This window comes from Carettochelys insculpta, chromosome 7 (assembly GCF_033958435.1).
Source record: "Carettochelys insculpta isolate YL-2023 chromosome 7, ASM3395843v1, whole genome shotgun sequence".
Lineage (NCBI taxonomy): Eukaryota > Metazoa > Chordata > Testudines > Carettochelyidae > Carettochelys > Carettochelys insculpta.
Window position 1 is genome coordinate 58,304,296 of NC_134143.1, and position 21,039 is coordinate 58,325,334.

At 44.5% G+C, this 21,039-nt stretch overlaps 1 protein-coding gene across 3 annotated transcripts in view; it reads right to left on the bottom strand.

Moving 5' to 3' along the window:
• GRK5 (G protein-coupled receptor kinase 5) overlaps positions 1–21,039 on the bottom strand; it is a 246,316-nt gene that overhangs the window by 12,010 nt on the left and 213,267 nt on the right. For all 3 annotated transcript variants that reach the window (XM_075000539.1, XM_075000538.1, XM_075000540.1), the window contains 5 exons: positions 17,675–17,712; positions 15,951–16,040; positions 12,902–13,110; positions 4,073–4,210; positions 1,311–1,448 (listed from right to left, as the gene is read on the bottom strand). In XM_075000539.1, coding sequence (XP_074856640.1) covers positions 1,311–1,448; positions 4,073–4,210; positions 12,902–13,110; positions 15,951–16,040; positions 17,675–17,712 — 613 coding nt within the window. The remainder of the gene's footprint in view (positions 1–1,310; positions 1,449–4,072; positions 4,211–12,901; positions 13,111–15,950; positions 16,041–17,674; positions 17,713–21,039) is intronic.

Genomic DNA, 21,039 nt, shown 5'->3' on the forward strand with positions numbered 1-21,039 from the left:
TGTTTTACCCCAAAATGTCTTCTGAGAGTCCAGTAAGCGGTGGAAGTGTTGGTAATGTGCTAGACAATATCAATTTCCCATTGCCCAGCAAATTCTCTTGTCCAGTCAGGTCCCAAGGGTGCCAAATGAGAGAGGTTCAACTTGTACAAGAATGAAATAAAATACAGCCCCTTCCCTAAAGAGCTTACAGACTAAAGAAGGGAAAAAATGGGACAGGAGGATGTAAGACACAACAAGGTGCAACAGGACACTTCTCTGGTTATCATCATTAGACTGCTTACTGAGAATGTACTAGCAGAGATGGATTTGAAGATGTGTAACTGAATAACTCTAAGGTTCTTTCGTGGGACAAACAGTTAACACCCAGCCTAAGCACCCCATTCAATTTCACTGGGAGTTTTCGTAACTAAGCAGTTTTGACAGCTGATGCTGACAGCCCAAGATGACCTCACCGTAGCCACCTGGAGGAAGTCTCACTGTTCAAAACAACCAGGCCATTGAGTCAGCTTTCCCACCATATTCATCACTTCCCATGAGGAATCACTACAGTGTAAAAAGCATCTTTTGCCATTAGGGGTTTGAACAGGGAAAGTATATTGTGTTAGAGCAAATTGTGGCAATAGCTGAACCGTACTGGCAGGCGGAAAGCAAGCAATATAATATAATAGATGGCTTCAATCTCTAATGTATATAAGTCTGCACTATTCCGGTACATCCTATTAAGAGAATTCCCCCATTAAATTTTGCATTTCTTTTCTTTGCTATGTTCAAGAATATAAAATATAAATTGGCCTGATCCCAGAAGGCTGTTTTTGAGGCCTCCTCCCACCTAAACTCTGAGCAAGTTTATACTTGGATCTGAACTTGACTGCTGGCTCTGTTTGTACAGCAGCCAGAACAAATCCCCCAATCAAAAGCCCCTGGCATGTCAGGAAAGTTCAGACCTCACTTCAAATGCTGCAGCTGGAGCTCATCAGATGCAAATAATGAATGAGACGAGTGTCACCAGTAGAGCACCACATGAAGGCAGCAATCCATTCTGCGGAAGTTCTTTGGAGCTGTTATCAGAACATCGCTATGGCGACCAGCGGGAGGAAGTACAGGAGGGCTCTCGCCAATTTACACAAATGTGCAGAATCAGCAGACACAGTCACCTGAACCTGACATCTGTGGTACTTTATAGATCTTGAAAGAGTGCATTTGTAACTTATGAATGCATTACAGTCTGGCAAGTTACTCGGTGGGTATATATTACTGGAATTGCTCTTAAGAGACTGTACCGGGGTTATATGATCATGATGTATCCTTACCTCATTCTGCCACGGAATCGATACGGATCCTGTGGAAAACTTGGAATAGAAATCATCATCTGTTTGGTCCAGGTTTACCCCTTTCACTGTGGAGAATTGCTCAATGTCCAGCACATCCTTGCAGTACACCGCTCTGGGCTGTCTCAGCAGAAAAAGCAGGAGAGAAAATGTCTTTGAATCTGGACATGGGCTTTTATTCACGTGTGAATGTCTGCTCATGAGTGACAAGCTGTGCCCTTCCTTCCTCTACCTGATGTGCTCATGTGGTTCTCGTCAATGGTTGACTTGTTTTAAGCACTGAAAGCTTTCCACTTGGAAGCCCTTACAACATCAGCAGAACCACAGTGGGCTTTAGTCATCCATGCAGCAAGTGGTGAGGGGACAAGGACAGAAAAAATAAGTGTAAAAAGTAGAAGCAGTTTTCTTTTAGAGAGGGACATACACACAAGCCACTCAAGGACTAGAACAGCTGTATAAAATCCACACCTGTCTGCCCCAGTGGAAGTCACATTCTGCTCAGCCAGCTGTGGTGTTTGCAGCTTGAAGCTTTAAAGGAATTTGTACTAAATGCTGCAGAACGCAGAAGAGATTTGGAGTTTTTTCAATTGTGTTAATAATTCCACTCTTTCTCAGCTGTTGGAAACTCTCAAGAGCCGTTTCTAGTAACTGCTATGATTTTCCACTGCTGTATTTCTATAGATGCAATGTCAAGTACCTTTAACTCTTTTGATGTAGTTCTTAGCTCTTTGGAATGATGGCTACATCACTTTGAAGAGACATTTTCCTTAGCTAACAGACCAATAGTCAGCCACATTGTACAGAAATACTCCTTAGTGGTTACTTAATCACCCTGGACTCAGTGTGGCCACATTGCGTCTCCACAGAACTTTCCCTAGCTGCACTAAGTTACCCTTTAGCACAGGCATAACCAAGGTGCAACTGGCAGAATTACAGAATTCTACAACATGATCCGCATCCACGGTGAGGAAGATAGTGTAAATGTGGCTTGCAAAGCCAAGAGATCCCAGCACACAATGCTTTATCTAGAACTGAGAAGTCTGGCCAAACTAATCAAAATGAAGTGCCACATGCGAGAGTCTATAGTCCGTTTGTGTTGTGCCTTATTACTAAAGATGAGGTCAGCTACCGTCTACTTAACTTTTTGTGGAGGCAGTATGGTCCAGTGACACACTGAGCAATGGTCACTTCCCACCTCCATTCCTGACTTTGTGATCTTGGGCAAGTCAATTAACCTCTATGTGCTTCAGTTACCCTCTCTGTAAAATGGCTGCAACAATACTACACATTTCTTTGTAAAGTGCCTTAGAGCTCGGGATGAAGAAAGTTCTGTAAGTGCTGAACTGTCTAGCTTAGGTGCAGCTCTCGAGTTACCAATAAAATGCCAGGCTCCCTTTAATGGGGCAAGAAAATATGTGCCTCTACTTTAGCAAACACTTGTATAAGAGATAGCCTCTAGCCATTACACACTACAATTAAGCTTTTAATAGGCTCTAACTGTTTCCCATATTTGAGTCCAGAATTTTCTAATTTTCTTCATCAGAAAGAAACACTAGTTAGTCTCCTATTTCTTCCCACTGATGCAGGTTATAATACTATGGGCTAATGTGCAGGAATAATGAGGTTTCACAGTAAATTGCAAAGCCAACCAGAACAGCTAAAGTAAACTTGTGTAGCTTTTAAACCACTTAGGTTAGACTGAGCTTGCAGCAATTCAAACTAGAGCTACCAAACTGTTACTCTCCCTAATATGTTAAAATGACAATATTTGCTGAGAAACATATGGGGACTTTAAGGCTAGAAAGCCTAGCTAGATAGACAGGCTTGGAAGAGGAAAGTCATCATGGAATTTTGTGCACAGGGGAGGAGAGACACACCACAAAGGGTTTTGAAAGTTTTATTCCTGTCACTGCAATATTGACCTTCAGTTTGTGCAATCGTGAGGGGCAAATCTCAAGGGGAGGATCAGAATTAGGATCTCCTTCAAATACCTAGAGAAACACAATTCTTGGGAAGTGTTAGATACCTGAATCCAATTCTATTTTTTTTTTCAAATAATAGGTTCCTTTATAATGGGCCAGACTTATATCCACAGATCAGAACACGGAACTGTTTGAGTTCTGGATCCAGATTTTGTCGTGTCACCTAAAGACACAACTAGCTAAGGTACTTAAATAGCTTTCATTACCATCATATCTGACTAGCTCACAATCTATAAAGTATTTATCCACACATCACCGCTTTGAGGGAGGACAGTGTGATTGTCCCCATTTTACAGGTATGAACTGAGGCCTAAAGAGTGTAAGTGACTTGCAGAGAAAGGCCAAAAGGCCAGACCATTCTCCTGCTCTGTACAAAAATACATACATACTTAGCTGAGTTTTCTGAATCTCTTATGCCTTTAAAACTGGATGGGAAATTCTGTGTAAACATGCTTCCTTGTGACCTGCCTGCTGATTGAGAGCTGGAGCAGGTCATCAGGCACAAAAAGAGGAGAAAGAAAAGGAGTTCTTTGGAACCTGACAAAAGATTGAGTTTGAGCTGGGGGCTCAGGAAAGGGTTTTATTTCAACACACTCGCCATCTTTAACTGCTATGTGAAAAAGAAATGAAAAAAAGGCATTGCTACCATGGGAAACACAAGGGAGCACCCATTTTAGAACAAAATCTAAGGAAGGCATGTGTCAGCAGTAGGCTCTCTTTAGATCCAGTCAAGCAGGGTTTGATCTGCTGCATGCTACTCACATCCGGGACAAAGGGAGGGTCCAACATTCCTGCTTCTAGTCGTTTGAAGTTCATACTTTTAAAGAATGGGTGCTTTTTCACTTCCGCTGCTCCTTCCCCCTGGCATCCCAGCCTCTGCTTCACGTCTTTGGCTAGTAGCTGGAACAAACCAGGAAAGATGGTCAGAAAGGCTGAAAAGCATGAGCCTTACAAGGATAATTTCCCTCCTGTTTGTGCTTGAATAGGGCCTGTGGGAAGAGAAGAATTATGATTATCTCTTGACATTTACATTGTGGTTGCTCCTCAAGGCTAAACTCCAGCATTCTAAGCATTATTCACAGATATAGACAATGGTCTGCCCCAAACAGCTTATAATCTAAATAGTGTTGTCCTGTAGCCTAGAGCCTCATCTAGAACATAAGAACAGCCATAATGGGTCAGACCAAAGGTCCATCTAGCCCAGTAGCTGGTCTTCCAACAGTGGCCAATGACAGGTTCTTCAGAGTGAGTGAACAGAACTGGTAATCTTCAGGTGATTCCCTTCCCTGTCACCTATTCCCAGCTTCTGACAATCTAGGGGCACCATTCCTACCCATGCCGGCTAATGGCCGTTAACGAACCTACCCTCCATGAATTTACTTAGCTTCTTTGTGAAACCTCTCAGCACTCTCTGTCAAGGAGTTCAGTGAGTTGACTGCACATTGCATGAAGCAATGCTTCCTGCTGTTTGTTTTAAACTTCCTATTAATTTCACTTAGTGACCCCTCATTCTTGTGTTATAGGAACAAGTAAATAACTTTTTATTTGCTTATTTACTTATTTCATTTACTTTCCATGGGCAGCTGAGAGAACAGGAGGTTTGATATACTCCATATAGTCACATACTCCTTTCAAGCAACTATTGTCAAAATGATGCTCCTTTGTTACTTGGGCCTATTGTCCTTGCCCAAATTAATTCTTTTCAGTACAGCATGTAACACTGCGCTTTTAAATCACATTTTTTCTTTATTAAATCTATTGGGCCCATTCCTGCTTCCACTGAAGTCAATGAAAGTTTTGTCAATAGAGCTACACTGATTCACACCAGCTGAAGATCCAATATGTATCAGGATCAGCAATGAACCTCCAGCAGCCCAGGCCTGGATTGTTACAGGGCGGCACAAGACACCATCTCTGCACGGCTACTGCTAGAGCTAGATCCTGAATTTAGGTGTCTTATAATTGGCTATGGGAAGCCCACTTGCAAGAGAACTGGGGAAGCCACCAGTGTGACTGTAGGGATTTTATCCTGCTCACAGGGATCCTTAGTGGGATTAACTGAACTCAGGGTAATTGATAAATTAGATAAACATGCAGAGGAAGATAACCACAGAGATATGTGTGTTAGAGCCAGGGTCCATGGGGAGACCTCTGTGTTTCTCATAATTAGTCTGGGACAGTTGTTAATTAAATGAGCAGAGGACCTGACTGCTAGGTGAGGTCACACCTGGTCCCCTGCAATGACAGCCCCTCCCCCACCACATTACCCATGCAACACCTTGGGAAACTGAGGCAGTAAGCTATTTGGTGGATTAAGGGATAGAACGTAGAGGCAAATATTGCTTAATCAAGTACCTGTAATCAGTTAGGACAAATCAATGATTTTTACATTTTTAGCATTGAAAGAAAGGCAGAGGTATGTATGTAATGACTCCCTTTGTGCACCAGCCCATGCCAATGACTGATGGCCTTTCTTATATGTCACTACTGCAGCACAACTTTCTGACATTCGCCTGAACTGTAAAACTGATAGTGACCTGGGAGGTTTGTGGCAGATGGGTGCCTTCATTCTGTGGAAGTGGCTTTTTTTGGTCATGCATTTGTTTTTAGCTGAAGTAGTGAAACATGAACCAGAACGCTTACTAAATTCACACCACCTAGGAGACAGCAATTGGCTCAAATAGTGAAAAATACAATCCTTGGAAAAGTCAAAGGAAAATAAATATCCCATAAAAGCAACCGATTTTTTTTTTAAATTAAAGTTAGATCTGTTAGTATATCCTCACTAGCAAATGCTGATTTCTAATGCTGAGAGACTGGAGAGAGAACTAAAAAACAAAATACAAACAAACAAAAAGAGCAAGCTCTTTGAATGAGACAAGGCTTCTTGCTGGAGTCTGGGGAATACCATATGGGGAATATCCAACTGGAAACTTTTAACTAAAAATTCTCCTTTGGCACTCTGATTTCAAAAAAGCAGCAAAAGACATATGCTAAGCGGACTAAGGGACAAGTCAGCCTAGCAAAAGCCTCAAGCTAAAAAAAGTACTTTCTTGCGCATGAGCAGCCAATAAGAGGTACTTCCCACTTTTCTCCAAGCACTGAGGAAAGGAAGGAAAAAAGCAAGAATGGGGAGGAAGAAACACAGCTTCATTCTCAATAGAGAGGGAAATTATTACATAGGAGGGTAAAGCTGACAGTTCACACAGCTTAGCTCTTCTTTACTTGGAACATCTCAACCCACCAGGGGGCAGCAGAGGAAAAGCCAATTGTGTCAACGACATCCTAAACATCTGGTATCCGAGCAGCATTACGCTTTCAAAAGCAGCAGAAAAACATGGCTGAGTATGTGGCCAAACCCCCAGCTAAACAGACTCACTAGCACTCTCCGATTTACTTGTCTCTTCCGAGTGTTCGAGCTGGGCACTCTTAGTGGGGTTTGCACTCTGAAGGGGCAGATGAGTAGCCAGGGTGGGGCTGCCTCCTGGGGAACATCTGTGGTGAGGCTGCTTCCAAAGACGAAAGACACAATAATCGTTCCCCTCCTCTATTTCACCTGTTTCCGCAGCTCCCCACTCACATCTTACTCTGAAGGGCAAGCCTGGATGCACAGAGAGTACAAATCATCAGGCCTGTGTTATCTCCAGCTACTCATTCCTACGCTGTGAGTCCTACAGAACTGAAACTCCAGGGACGGCATCACTGAGGCTAACAAACCACCCTGAGAAATGGCTGCCATGGTGGACTTGGCCTTCCGGGTCTCCATTTTGAACTGTGATGTCTCTGTGGAATTGTTCTGGGTCTTTGAATACAAGTTAGCCCTGATACCTGGGGAACAGTGTAAATGAATCACTCCCCAGCCGTAGTACTGATCTGAGAGCCTCAATAATCAGCAAATGGGACGTAACCTCCATCAGCTGCCTGGGCTTTACTATGTTGCAGCAGCTGGAAAGGGGACACATATTTTCGGGGAGGGATGTGAGAGGAAAGTAACACTGGCCGGACTGCACCATCCAACTCACTGGACTGAGAATCACAAGATGTCTGCAGGGATCTCAGCACCTTGTTGGCCAAGATTCAATGGCTACCTTCTTGCGACATTGTGCTGAAATAACTCAGGGGAAAGAATCTTTCTTGGGACTTTTCTCCTGGATTCTTGATTCAACTCAGGCAACTTGCCGTTCCCAGCTAAGGGGAAGGAAAGTTGTTTTGCTTTTGATGTCTGGGATGAGACTATGAGGTAGGAGAGCTTGAGGCAGGTTTCACTGCATTTGTGTGTGTGTGTGTGTGTGTGTGTGTGTGTGTGTGTGTGTGTGTGTGTGTGTGTGTGTGTGTGTGTGTGTGTGTGTGTGTGTGTGTGTGTTTTTAAGCCACAGCAGGGTTCTACATGTACCCACTTCTAGGGAAAGCTCACTGAGGTCTGGTAGCCTGAAGAGTTTCTTGTCTGAGTCTGACTTTTCTCCTGCCAGTTTCTGTTTTTCCTGGGCAGGGTGAACAAGGACCACAACTGCATCTTGTCTTTAATGCTGAAGGGACCCTCTCCTCTCTTGTATTTGTAAGTTCCCTCTGGCTCTTGTGCTTTACTTCTTCTGGCTTCTTCCTGGAAAATGTTTTGCTGATGTCCAGAAGCTCTCTGGGTCAGCGCTAGTGTTTTCTGTAAGCTGAGCACTTGGGTGACTGCCCAGGAGAGATTCAGGTGCTGCCCAGCTGATTAACAGAGCATCCACAGCCTCCCACAGTGAGCAGCACAGCCACACATGCCTTGATGCACATAAAATTTATTCTGCCTGTGGATGGAAACAGTTAGAGGGAACACGGGTCAGTGCTGCTGACAACTCAGGTGCTCTGGACGGGGCATACTTGGAGAGCCTGTGGTAGACGTAAGATGCCTGCAGCACTTGCTCAGGATGGACGGAAGACAAAGGGGCCCCATTGCCCAGTGATAGTCTCCAGTAGTGCTTGCAGAGCAGCGATGTCTGAGCTGGCTGGGGATGTTACATCAATGTGGGAATTGATCCTTGTCTGGCTGAAAATATTGGCTGCCCTTTGGTACAGGCAGTCGTAGGATGTGGTGGTTGAGACTGGGTGGAACTTGCTGAGAAGACCTGAGTCCCTCAGCGGTGTCCAGAAGCCAATTTGCAACAGCCTTTGACGCAGAAGCCAGTCTTTGGAGCATGAACGAGGTTGGCAGCTGATGTATCACTGCTTCTGACTGCTAAGGCAGTGGTGGAGAAGGTGGTTGGGAAATGGCTGGTCGCTGCACAGCTGTCTGGCCACGGCTGAGACACTGCCTTACAAGACCTCACTGAAGGCCAGCATCTGTTCTTCCAGCTGTGGCCACTGCATGGAAGCTGCTTCTGCTGGCGTAATGGGGTCTATTTGAGAGAAACGTGTGCTTTCTAGGGGACCTCCACCCTGGGCACAGATTCTCCTGCCTGCCTATAGGGAAGCAGCCCTCAATCCTCTCCTTTGGCCTGAAGCACTAAAGGAAAGCTACTGAACATGGCTGAGCCACCTCCTTAAAGCTGCAGAAAGTGCCAGCAAGGAGAATCCTGTAGCCATATGGAAATTCCAGAATTCCCTGATGCTCTGAAGCTCCAGTGACGTAGGAATCTGCTCATCTGCTGCTGCTGGCAGGAAACAAAGTGGGCTGGGGAGTTCTGTAGAAGGGGGTGGCCCTCTATCCACAGGCACTGACAGACCCTCGTGCTTCCTGAAGCTCCAGAGTACTGTAGCAACAGCACTCTGGCTAGGAGACTGAAATGTCCCTCTCACATAGATATGGCCAGGGATGGAGATGATTGTGCATTTTGAGCTGTTGGCAGAGGCTGCAGAGGGGTTTCTTTATAACGTGCATTTTGCAAATGATGCACTTCATATGAATAAAGCAGAACAAAAGCAAATGCATCACTATGATGGCAAGGCCTCTTGAGACATCAGCCAACTGACCCAAGCAATCAATGTAATCTAGTTCACAGCCCATTGTCTATGAACAAACCACAAGTCAGAAGAGCTTCTAAAGACCCTAAACCATCCAGTGAAGTTGATCCTAAGCACCAACACTTTCTATGAAGGGGACACAGGCACCATGCAGGATGTCCTGGGTGTAACTGAGAGCAGAATTTAATCTGCAATCATTGGCATAGGTTACTAATGAATGGCCTGAAATGGCAATGCCACATGACTGCTAATACTCCACACTTTGATACAAAGAGCTCTCTGATTCTCTGGTATCATGGATTCACAGCTCTGGTGGGAATTCCAACTCTAATATCAGAGACAATATCTGTGTAGGTTTACCTGATACAGGAAAAGAAACAACTGGAGCAGAGGAAGATTAAATCAAACAATCCACAAGCCCCTTGTACATTTATGGATTAAAAGTGTGTTCGGAGATTCAACCTGTCAGATCTACAAAAAACAACAAGAAGTCCTGTGGCACCTTACAGACTACCAGATTTATTGGAGCATAAGATTTTGTGGACAAAGACCAACTTCATCGGATGCATGTGAGGAAGTGGGTCTTGGCCCATGAGAGTTTATGCTCCAATAAATCTGTTAGTCTATAAAGTGCCACAGGACTTCTCACTGTTTTTGCAGATACAGACTAACACATACCTGTCAGGTCCTGATCATATTGCATAATAAAAAATAGCCCTTCCATCCTAAAATGATTAGAATAAGGGAAACAATTTATGGGATCTTAAGGAAAATGCTGAGCATGGGAGAAAACCTGCACAAGGAAAGTCACAGTACCCAGTAAAACAATTTACATAAGGGAGCCCATTAGCTTCCTTTTGGACTCAAAATAGAAACAAGCACACAAAAGAGAGTCTTTGTTTTAACTAACTTTTTTAAGGTTAGAAAAATAAGACACTATGCACCTGGTCAATGCTCAGTGAATGACACATAATGATACTAAATGGGCTAAGAAATAAAGATATGGGGATACAATAAACCATTATATACTATTCTATCCAATATGCTTGTTGTCCCGGGTCCCATCAACCTGGACAGCGTCAATAGTCTCTCAGGTAAAGGGGAAGTTTTGTGATATAGCTGAAGATCTCATTATTGATTATTATGTATTATTAGTAATTTTCAAGAATGCTCTCAAGTGTGTCAGGTGCTTCCCAAAACAGATTAAAGAGATTATCACTGGCGCTATTCCCAACTGCCACTCAACCTAATCTAGATTTATGGGCTGATTTCTGACAGGCATGACCTCAGAGATAGGACAGTTCCACCCTCGTTCCACTAACCCTCACCCCAGTCTCCTTGGCTTTAATTTTTCATGGACAGCAGCTGCCTTATATTGTTCTGACTAACACTCTTCCCCACCCAGCTTTTGCTCTATGAGAGGCACAGAAAGAGAAGAAAAAAATAATTTTTGTCCCAGAGCTGTTTCTTTTTAATGGGCTGTAGATTTCTGTTTGGTGTGCAATGTAAGCTTAAGACTTTCCCCCATGCCCGTCATCAGAGGAAATGGGGCTGGTAAGGAGATGGCAAACGGAGTGCACAAAACCATCATTAAGGAACTGCACACTGTCCTTTACCCTTGCACTCAACTCCCACTGACATCCGTAGGGGGCTTCTGGGCGCAGCTCAAGAGCGGTAGATGACCTCAGGAATCCCCCAGGAATGTCGTCAGTTAGTTACCAGTCCGTGGGCCGTGACATTGGGTGACTGCACTGTGCGTTAATGACTCGCACTCATGAAACTTGGCAGTGATGCTGTTCTTAGTTTGCTGGGAGACCTTGGTAGCTTCTGTGCAGCCGACCAGCCACAATGACATTCAGAGGTTGCACAAGGCGTAGGTGAAGCTTGCAGTGTCTGCTCATTACCCCTTCCTTTTCCTTCTGCTTCTTGGTGAGTTTGCATTACCCTGCAGGACACCAGACTAGAAAATGGAGGCCAAGGTAACACCCTTTTCCAGATTCAAATTTGGCCTTTTGACAAGCTATTCTGGAATGGCATCAATTAGCTCTTACATGGTTGGGAGATTCCCATTACCAGCAGACCCGCCAACTGCCCCTGGCCTAGTGATTCAAAAGGGCCCGGGGATCCCGGCTGTGGGTACTGTGGCAGGGCCAGAGCCTCCCACCCTTTAAGTCACTGCTGGGGCCTCACACAGTGTGCTCTGGGCGGCACTGAGAGCTGTCGGGGGAAGCTAGCCTCAGCCCCCCTTCTGCCTGAGGCCCTGCCCCTTCTAGGGGTATAGCGCCAGCTTCCCCCCCCATCCCTGCACCTTGCGCAGGGGCCAGGTGAGTCTGTCAGAAACGAGCACTCCCAGCTGAAAGGGAGACAGCAGACACTCGAAAGGGCAGCCCAGCGGTGATTGAACAAGCAGGCCAGCATGGCAGTCCGGTGGGTAACAGAGTAAAGCTACGAGCTTTGCGGGGTGGGGCAGGGGAAGGAGGAAGAGGTCCAGCACGTTCATTATCTAATCTAGATCCTGAGTTACGCCCAGCTCCCAGGGGAGACCACGGCAGTTAAGAATGTTCAGGTCTTGCACGGGACACTCTAGTGTATTGCAGCATCAGACCCTTCCTTCCCACAAGGTCAGGAAAGCGACAGGGTATATTCTTGGCTAAAACCTTGTGCTGAAAGTCTCTGGCGTGTAGGAAAACACAGACACCGGTTCTAACTCCCTGGTCCAGCATGGTCGGGGCCTGACCGGTCACAGACAAGAGAACTGCCAGACTAGGGAAGGGTCCCTGCCGTGGCTCCCAGCCACCATTGGGCTGCTCCCTTACCTTCTGCTCCAGGGCTGCCAGGGGAAACTGGCTCTGGCCCATGCTGGGGACGCGGCTCCAGCCCTGTGCAGCTGCCCTTAGCCCTGTGGAGCTGCTGGGGGAAAGCTGGCCATGGCCCCAGGGGGCTGCTGGGGAAAACCAGCTCTGGCTCTGGGTGGGGACTACCAGCAGATGCCAGCCCCAGGCCTGCATGCCTGCCTGCCCCCCGGGATTGGTGGGGGTACATGGGCTCTGCTGTAGCATCCTCAGGGCTGCCAGAGGACGTGGGCTGTGCCCTGCTGCCTGGCTCTCTGGACCAGTGACATCCCTTGTCCTGCTGGGTGAGAAACCCTGCCGTAGCAGAGAATGCCGGATTTAGGAGTTCCAACCTGTACTTCTCTTACCCCTGTCCACAGCCCTCACTGCCCCAGGCTGGGGCCACAGATGGGGGCAGCTGCAGAGCCCTGAGATTGGCCTCTGGGACCCCGGGGAGGAGCAGGGCCCTGGTACAGGCTGCTGGCTGGGACTGCAGTGCAGGGCCAGCGATGGAGACACTGGGCACATAACATGGTGGTGCTGCAGCACGGCCTGCACCCTTACTTCCCAGGACTGCGCTGTTCCCTCGTCCAAAGGTTAGATACAATCAAGCTGGTTATCAAGAAACTCAAACCAGGCCTGGGAGAGAGGTGAAAGCCCAAATAAACCATTCAACACTACCTGGATTACCAGCACAGGCAAATCTGGCCATGCACCAGTGAGGTTAACCCTGCGTTTTGCAGCCCTCTGAGCTGTGCTTTATGGTCAACCTGCTGGACGCACCCTTCTGATGACTCTATCGCAAATCAAATCCCCTTACCATTTTACAGACAGACTTGGCCTCGTCAGAAAATTTATGGGAGTACACCTCTTCTGTCTCCAGGACTCTCCTGTCCACCTCTTCTCTCTTTACCTTCTCTTTCCTTCCACGAAATGGTGATTGTCCAGCAATCATTTCATAAATGAGGCATCCTAGCCCCCAGTAGTCCGGGCTTAGGGTGTATCTCTGATTGTTCAAGACTTCTGGAGCTGTGAGGGAGAAAGATGCATCTTGTGAGAACACTTGATATTGTTTCAGTTGAAACAACTGAAAACCCAAACTCTCTTCTTTCAATGACTGAAGACACAGCTGCACAGAACTGTGGGAAGAATATAGGAGTGCCTCCTGGTTTCTACTAGCTGAGTTATAGAACATAAAGAATGCAGCTATTCATGCAGAAGCATATACAAAAACACAGCTGGGATTTAAAACAACAAAAATCAGTGGAATCTAAATATTTTTGACAGGCCCAAACTTGAAAGTTCATCAAGACTGTAAATTTAAAACAGAAATGGCAAACAAACGTACTATTTAAACAAAAATAAAATTTCCCAAAAACAAATTCTGTTCTTTTTTGGTACACATTTTTATTTTAAAAACCCAATCATCTACTGAGTGCTATCTTTACAGTCACTCCACATACAGTCACTTTCTAACATGCATATTTATTCTCGGACCACAAATAAACACGTGGTTCTGATCTACACAGAAATTTGCACAAGACTATCTAAAGATGTGATTTTTAACTCAGTTAACTCAGATGCAAGTCAACATATGGAATAAAAGTGGCTAAAATCAGTTTGTTACCAGCTGTTGCCAAAACATTTTACACCATTTTTATTCTGTACAGATTTACTTTGAAATAACTGGCTATTAGGAAATTGGTGGAGGAAGTTGTATGAGTGCATGTTTGTGTGCAGACTACCACATTAACTCCCTACTTTTTACACAAAGTCCCTCACTGACTGAAACACAGAGGGCTTGTCTACACCTGCCCCACCTTCGCGGGGGGCATGATAATCAGCGTGATGGGAGATTACTAATGAAGCGCTGTGGTGAATATGCAGCACTTCATTAGGCAAATTCTCCCCTGTGGCAACTTCGAATTGTCGAAATTTGAAGTGCCGGCATGCGTGTAGCTGTGGGCACTTCGAAGTGCCCACAGCTACACTCATGCCAGCACTTGGAAGTTTGACACTTCAGAGTTGATGTGGGGGAGAATTAGCCTAATGAAGTGTTGCATATTCACCACAGCACTTAATTAGTAATCTCCCATCACCCTGATTACCAGGCCCCCTTCGAAGCTGGGGGCAAGTGTGGACGCAGCCAGAAAGAGGCACAAAGACTTGCTCACTCTATTCAAAGCAAATAGAGAAAATTTCTCTCTCACACACATTCACAGTACTTTTTCTAACAGATACACAGAGTCTCACGGTGTGTGTCGGAACTGCAAAAGGATGTTGATTGTAGCAAGGGTAGGCAGACATTCTAATTTTAACCAAGCTGGCACAGAGGTGGTGGCACAGGTGTTAGCACAAGCTAGCAGCCCACACACAAACCCTCTAGGGATTCTGGGTATGCACTCTGGTTGTAGAATGTGTTGACATGTCTTTATGACCATGTACATGGGTCAGCAGCCAAAATATCAAGAGGAGCCATTTTTTTCCAATTTGGTAAAAAAGTCAATAATTCAAGAGCTCCAATGCATGTGTATAGGATATGGTCCTTAATAAATAATGTTAAACCATACTTTTGTAACCCCTATTTTAAGAACAGCGCACACACAATGGCTACATCTACTCTACAGAGATCTTTTGAAAGACTCCTTCTGGAAGATCTCTTCTGAAAGAACTTCTTTTGAAAGAATGCGTCCACACACAACAAGGGGATCAAAAGAGTGATCTGCTCTTTCGAAAGAGAGCGTCCACATAGCCCCCGCTCTTTTGAAAGAACGGGCCAGGGATTGAAAAAATCAGGTGCCACGAGGGCTGCTCTTTTGAAAATAACGTCCTGTGGAGAGTCTAGTCACATTTTCTTTCAAAAGAAGCTTTTGACAGGGGGCACTCTTCCTGAAACGGGAAAGGAAGAGCAAATTCGAAAGGAGCACCACATTCTTACGACCTACTTTCAAAAGAACACTTTTTGTGTGTAGACACTCCGTGGGATCTTTAAAAGAGGCCCCTTCTTTTGAAAAATCTTTTGAAAGAACTGGCTAGTGTAGATGCAGCCAAAGATTTGCAATGTGACACATGTTTACTGTAGGATGCTCACAAACTTTTTACATATTCTATTTCCTCACACTTCACATGTGTGTTTGTACCACTGTCTTCCTGACTTTCACTCCTGAGCCTTCTTTCTCTCTGGAGGAAGGGGGCGTTATCCAACATTTCGAGATCTCATATTGTTTGCTATTTAGATATGAGTTGTTCATTTTTGGCCTTCTAGATGTTCACAATTTATTAACAATAATCAGGAGGGGTTTTTTGTTTGTTTTTTTTAAACTTTGCAATTATAGCACCAGGAGCCACAAAGAAGTCCTTAAAGAGCCACATGCAGCACTGGAGCTGCAGGTTGCAGACCCCTACCATGTATGTGCCTACTCCACGCTATAACCACACCTCCTCTTGCATAGTAGATGTACCCTCACGCTCCAACACACACCCCTACAGCTCTCCCCCCTACTATGCACGTGCATGTGCATGAACACTAGCGTAACTCCCCTGCTGCAATGTTAACTTTATCCCACTCAAGCTCTTTCTTTCTTTAGAAGAACTTGGCATTTGTAATGTGCAAACTGCTGACTTGTTTTGTACTCTAAAGACTGAGAGAATTAATGCCACACACGTTTGAAGACCATTGTAAAACTCAACACACCCCTTTGGCAATCGCCAGGGAATTGGAATGGAATCAGAAGGAGAATCAGCTCTTCTGGTCTGATGCTCTGGTCCTATACAAGCACTTCTAAGAGACTAATGTACACTTCAGACAGAACTTCAAAGTCACAATAGTACAGTAGACGATCAATAAAATGAGTTTCTGAGGCACTTACCCATATATCCTACTGTTCCTACTCTTCCACGGATAGATTCACCCTCAGGGATTTTAACAGCTAGACCCAGATCAGATATTCTAATATGGCCTAAGGGGGAAAAAACAAATATTATAGTTTAATCTTAAAATGGCTAAAACCACAAAGGTTCTACTTAGTGAAATTCATTTTGAAGAGGAGAAATGATTTTGGGTGATGTTAGGGATTTTAGCTAAGAGTAAAACAATGAAATTTAAAAAATGGAAGGTTTAGGTTGAATGGCAGTGAAAAAAACGCTGACAGTGAAGCCTATTATACTGTGGACTAGTCTTCATTGTTTGAGATATTTAAGACGGACCTGGAAAAAAGTAATGTGGGTATGCTGTCAGGAAATACTTTGCATTGATCCAAGCAAATGGATAAATTGACCTAACTGGCCTTTTCTATCTTTAATTTGTATCACTTTGTGATGGTTTACCTGGTAAATGTAACTAAATTTGGTCCTGAGTTTATAACTAGAGCTCAACTGTCCAGACTTGTTTTGCTACATATTGATCCGTTCCTTGAGAAATTGTATTTTAAACCTTAAAAACCCAAAGGTCATTACTATATACATCCAGATTATGGAAAATCAAAGATTGGAGAGTATGTAAGTAAAATAATTGATTTTGAAATTGTATGCTCCCCGCCACACTCCAGACCATGTTTTTAACTTAAATTATCTCAAAAAGGAATCCACTTAACAGCCACATTGTATTTAACATAGACATCTGCTCAAGTATACTGCATTTTACAGCAGTGTTTTCATGAAAATGCCCACTAACTTTACAGATGCATAGTCTATTGCTTGTAGTTCCTTCAGAAAGGTGGGAGAATCAAGAACGAGATATCTTGGGTAATTTAATCTATTCTGTCCACTTACGTCCCTATTGCAATCCATCTCTGTGGTATTAGAGGACCCAAGTAGGTCGCAATTTGATCGCGCACTACATTACAAATGGCCTAATGATTTAGTAATGGTCTGAAGGCTGCATAGGCTTGAAAGCCCCAGCTCAGATGGGAGCACGTCATCTACATGATGCTAGTGACTCATGTCCTGCGCCAGAAAACAGGAGGAACGGCATGGTCATTGCTGAGCCAGAGTCATAGGAACACAGGACGTTCCCTGTCAGCAAACCAAGACTTAATACCTTAAAGAAAGATCTGCCTGTCCTGTAGCCAGTTCTACACTGCTGTAAATTGGGGAGGGGTGGGCGATTTCCTTCCTGACTGCAGCACTGATTAATTTTTTGCACTGAAGCTTGAGACTTGATCGTGGCAAGTAGTAGCTAGCAGTGGTTTGGATAAAAAGACAGCTAACAAACAGGAGGTGAAGTACCTATGAAAAGGGAGTTGGTGGCATAGTTGTCCTATTGTGGAAGCCTCCTGACAGGATTGTAGGGCAGACACTGCAGGAGAGACAATGTCCCGGAACATATTCTGCTATACAGCCTTGTTTCCTCAGCTGTGTAGCAGTCCTTGTGTAAAGTTCTATTGCTTTATACATCCCAAGACACAAGCATTAATATGTGGAAAACATCTTATCCACGTCAGAGCATTCTATGCCTTTATACAATACGTGCCCTAAGAAAGCTCATCCCCGAATAAATTATTTTGTTAGTCTTTAAAGTGCTACATGACTGTTTTGTTTGTTTTGATCAGCTACTCTATGGTGGGAAAAATATCTTTAAACCCCTGAGACTTACCATAATCATCTAACAGGATATTTTCTGGCTTCAAATCTCTGAAAGTGAAAAAAACCAGTTATTTGTGTGAAAGCAGTTCACAAGCCCAGTGCAATGTCTGCATACACACCTTGCTGGTGATAAACCAGTTGGGAGTCAACTGAATCAGTAAAGAACTTGCAAAACCAATATAAGACTATACAGCAAGACTGAGATCACATGTATCTTTTTCTTAATGGCGGATTTTTCCTAAGGAAAGATTTAATTTCATAATTTGCTTTCTAAAGGATTCGCTCTGTCTTCTGATAGTTGGGCTGGCATGTTACAGGTGGAGATGCTGGCACCTTCCCCTGTGGGAAAGGTTGTCTGACAGTTCCCATTATAAAATCTCATTTTCAGTACCTTACACATTTGGCCAGTTGTAACCATTCAGATTGAAACATTCCAAGCCTGATGTTTGTCTCAGCCTGACTTTTTTTTTTTGAAAGTTTCAACAAAAAGTGGTTCAGAACACAGGGAAAAATATGTTTTTTTTCCCCCAGGTTTACAATCTTCTTACAACCCTCTCATTGAGAAACTATCATCAGCATCAGAATTTGATGAAGTGGGTCTTACCCATGAAAGCTCATTACCTAATTCATAAAATTGTTAGTCCTTAAGGTGCTTCAGGACTGCTTGCTTTTTTTCAGTAGAAACTTGATAGGATTTGTCAGCTTAATTCTTAGAGCGGTGGATGTCAACCAGAAGTCTAAGGTCTCCTGGAGGCAGGGTTGGGGGTGGGGAGCACAAGCAGGTTAGGTTTCAATGAATCCAACAAACACAGCTGGCATTAGACTTGCTGGGACCTAGGACAGAAAGCCAACCCTCTGCCATGAGGAACCTGCCACCCTACGCTCCAAGTCCTGCCACCCAGAACTGAAGCCAGAGCCAAACTAATGCTCCATGGTGTGGGACCCCAGGCAATTGCTACCCCTTAACAACAGCCCAGGCTTTTCTGTGCAGAAAAACAGCTGTCAAGGAACTTTTTATAGCATTTGGGGGGCAGGTCTTAGAAAGAAAACAGTTGAGAAGCCTTGTCTTAGAGGATTGGATCTGCACTGAGAATGCTCCATCCCCTCACAGCTCTTATCCACTGACCAGACTGATTTGAGGGCTGCAGAGGCTGGGTAGGATTGTTCCTGAAATGCTGCTCCCAGTGGTTGGAGGTTGCTATCATGGCAGGCACTAGAAATGAGAGCAGGGAGTCTGTCTCCTGTGTGTCCAATGCGCTCCCTGCTGATGTCAAGGTGTAAACAAGAAGAAAAAGCCTGACTGAGATGCAGAAGGCACACAGGATGGACTTGAATGGAGAGGAAGGAAGTACATTGGGACAAGGAGGCATGGCATGCAGTCAGAGACTGGAGCTGTATGACTTGGGACTGGGTGAACAGGAAGGCTGGGACCGGGAGCCGTGGAGATCAGGAAGACTGAGATTGGATGATGATCCTGAAGGCGAGGGAGATTGGCACTATCTGGGGAAATCGAGGTTGGGAAAGAAGCACCATATTGCCCCGAACAGATCAAGTTCTATCCCCTGTAGCTCCGTTAAGGTAAGGAGGTTGAGCAGGGTATAAATTCACATAGAATTTGGATAAATGTTCCTAAAAGGTCACCTGGATTTATGATTGTCGTAGACTCCCCAGTAAGAAAGGTTTCTTTTCAAAGCTTGTGAATACACTTGTACACATGTGTGAGGGTGTTGGGTGTTAGGAAGCTGCATTGCAGGAAGCCCACCCACCATGCAGACTACACGCAAAAGTTCTCCCTGGTATTTCAAACATTTTGCTATCAATGGATAGGAGTATTTTATATTCCAATAGCATCGAGGGCACATTTTCTCTCCTTTATTATTTTAAGCGGAAACAAAGGGTGCCACTGAACTTTCTTCTCCTTTTGTTAGTTTAAAACCCTCTTGACCTCACAAGATAAACTCTGGTGAGTGCCCAGCCAGTACCAAGCCTACTTTCCAAACAAACAATACTCAAATATGTGAAGGGCAGAAGAATCCTGTGGAGAATGTATGACTTGATTTGACATACTACTGTGTGCTTATCTGTGTGTTACCAAAAGGCTCTGGGTGTTAGAGCAATGTGATAAAGGTCATTTCCCACCTACTTTTTCAGTCTAAGTTTAAACTCTGAGGAGCTGTTTCTTTAAAGATCCTAGAGTCTGTCCTTTACTTTTATTTTCAGTCCTGACTGTAATCAGTCACTTTTCACACTAGAGCAACAGCCAAATGAAGTAAGAAAAAATTCCTGCATGTTCCAGCAAATTCATAAATGATTTTTGATTTGGGTAGGAGGAAAGATTATCTTGTGATTTAGACTCTGGGCTGGGATTCAGAAGACAGCATTTAAGTCCCAGCTCTGTCACTAGCTCTGGTGACTCAGTGCCTTATCTGAAGAATAGAGGAAAAAAATTCTTTTGTTCTCCCAGGATTTATTTGTCTTTTTAGCCTATGTCTAGCTGTTTTGTTGACAAAACCCACAGAGTGTCCAGATTCTCAAGGGTGTTCTGTTGACAGTAACTCGACAGAATACAGCACTTTTGTCAACAGCTGTAGCCTGTTCGCCCCAAGGAAGAACACCTCTGTCAAAAGAGATCTGTCAACAAAAAGTTGGTCTGGACCTTCCGGGGGGCCTTCTCTTGATAGAAAGGAATTCCAGGACACCAGGCAACACTGTCTGCTATGCGTCTGGTTGGTTGTTTTGACAATAGAGTAGCTGGGCAATCTGGCCAGTCTCTCTCGACAGAGTGGCTCGCTCTTTCGATTCTCCCTGTGGTCCGACTGTGATCTGTCAACGGAAATTCTGTTGGAAGATACACAAACTTCGGCTGACAAATCCCTCTAGTATAGATATAGCCTTAGACTGTAAGCACTTCAGGGCACAGACTGTCTCTCATGCACAGTTTATATATGAATATTTTGATGACATAACTTTGCATTTTTAGAAGGTTGTGATTTTTACAGAAAAACTAATAAAAGCCCTACTGTGGATACAGAATCATAGAAATGTAGAACTGGAAAAGACCTCAGTACCTATTCTAGTCCAGGCTCCTGTACTGAGGGAGGACTAAGTATTATCTACACCATCTATGACAGATGTTTGTCTAACCTGCTCTTAAAAACCTCCAATCACGGAGATTCCACAAACTCTCCAGGTAACTTATTTCAGAGTTTACCCACCCTAACAGGAAGTTTTTCCTAATATCTAACCTAAATATCCCTTGCTGCATCCCCTTGTGGCTTCTCCTATCCTTAGTGCCTAAGAAGAGCAACTTAAACCCTCCACCTTACCACACACTTTCAGATACTTGAGGACTGTTCTGTCACCGCCAGCCTTCTC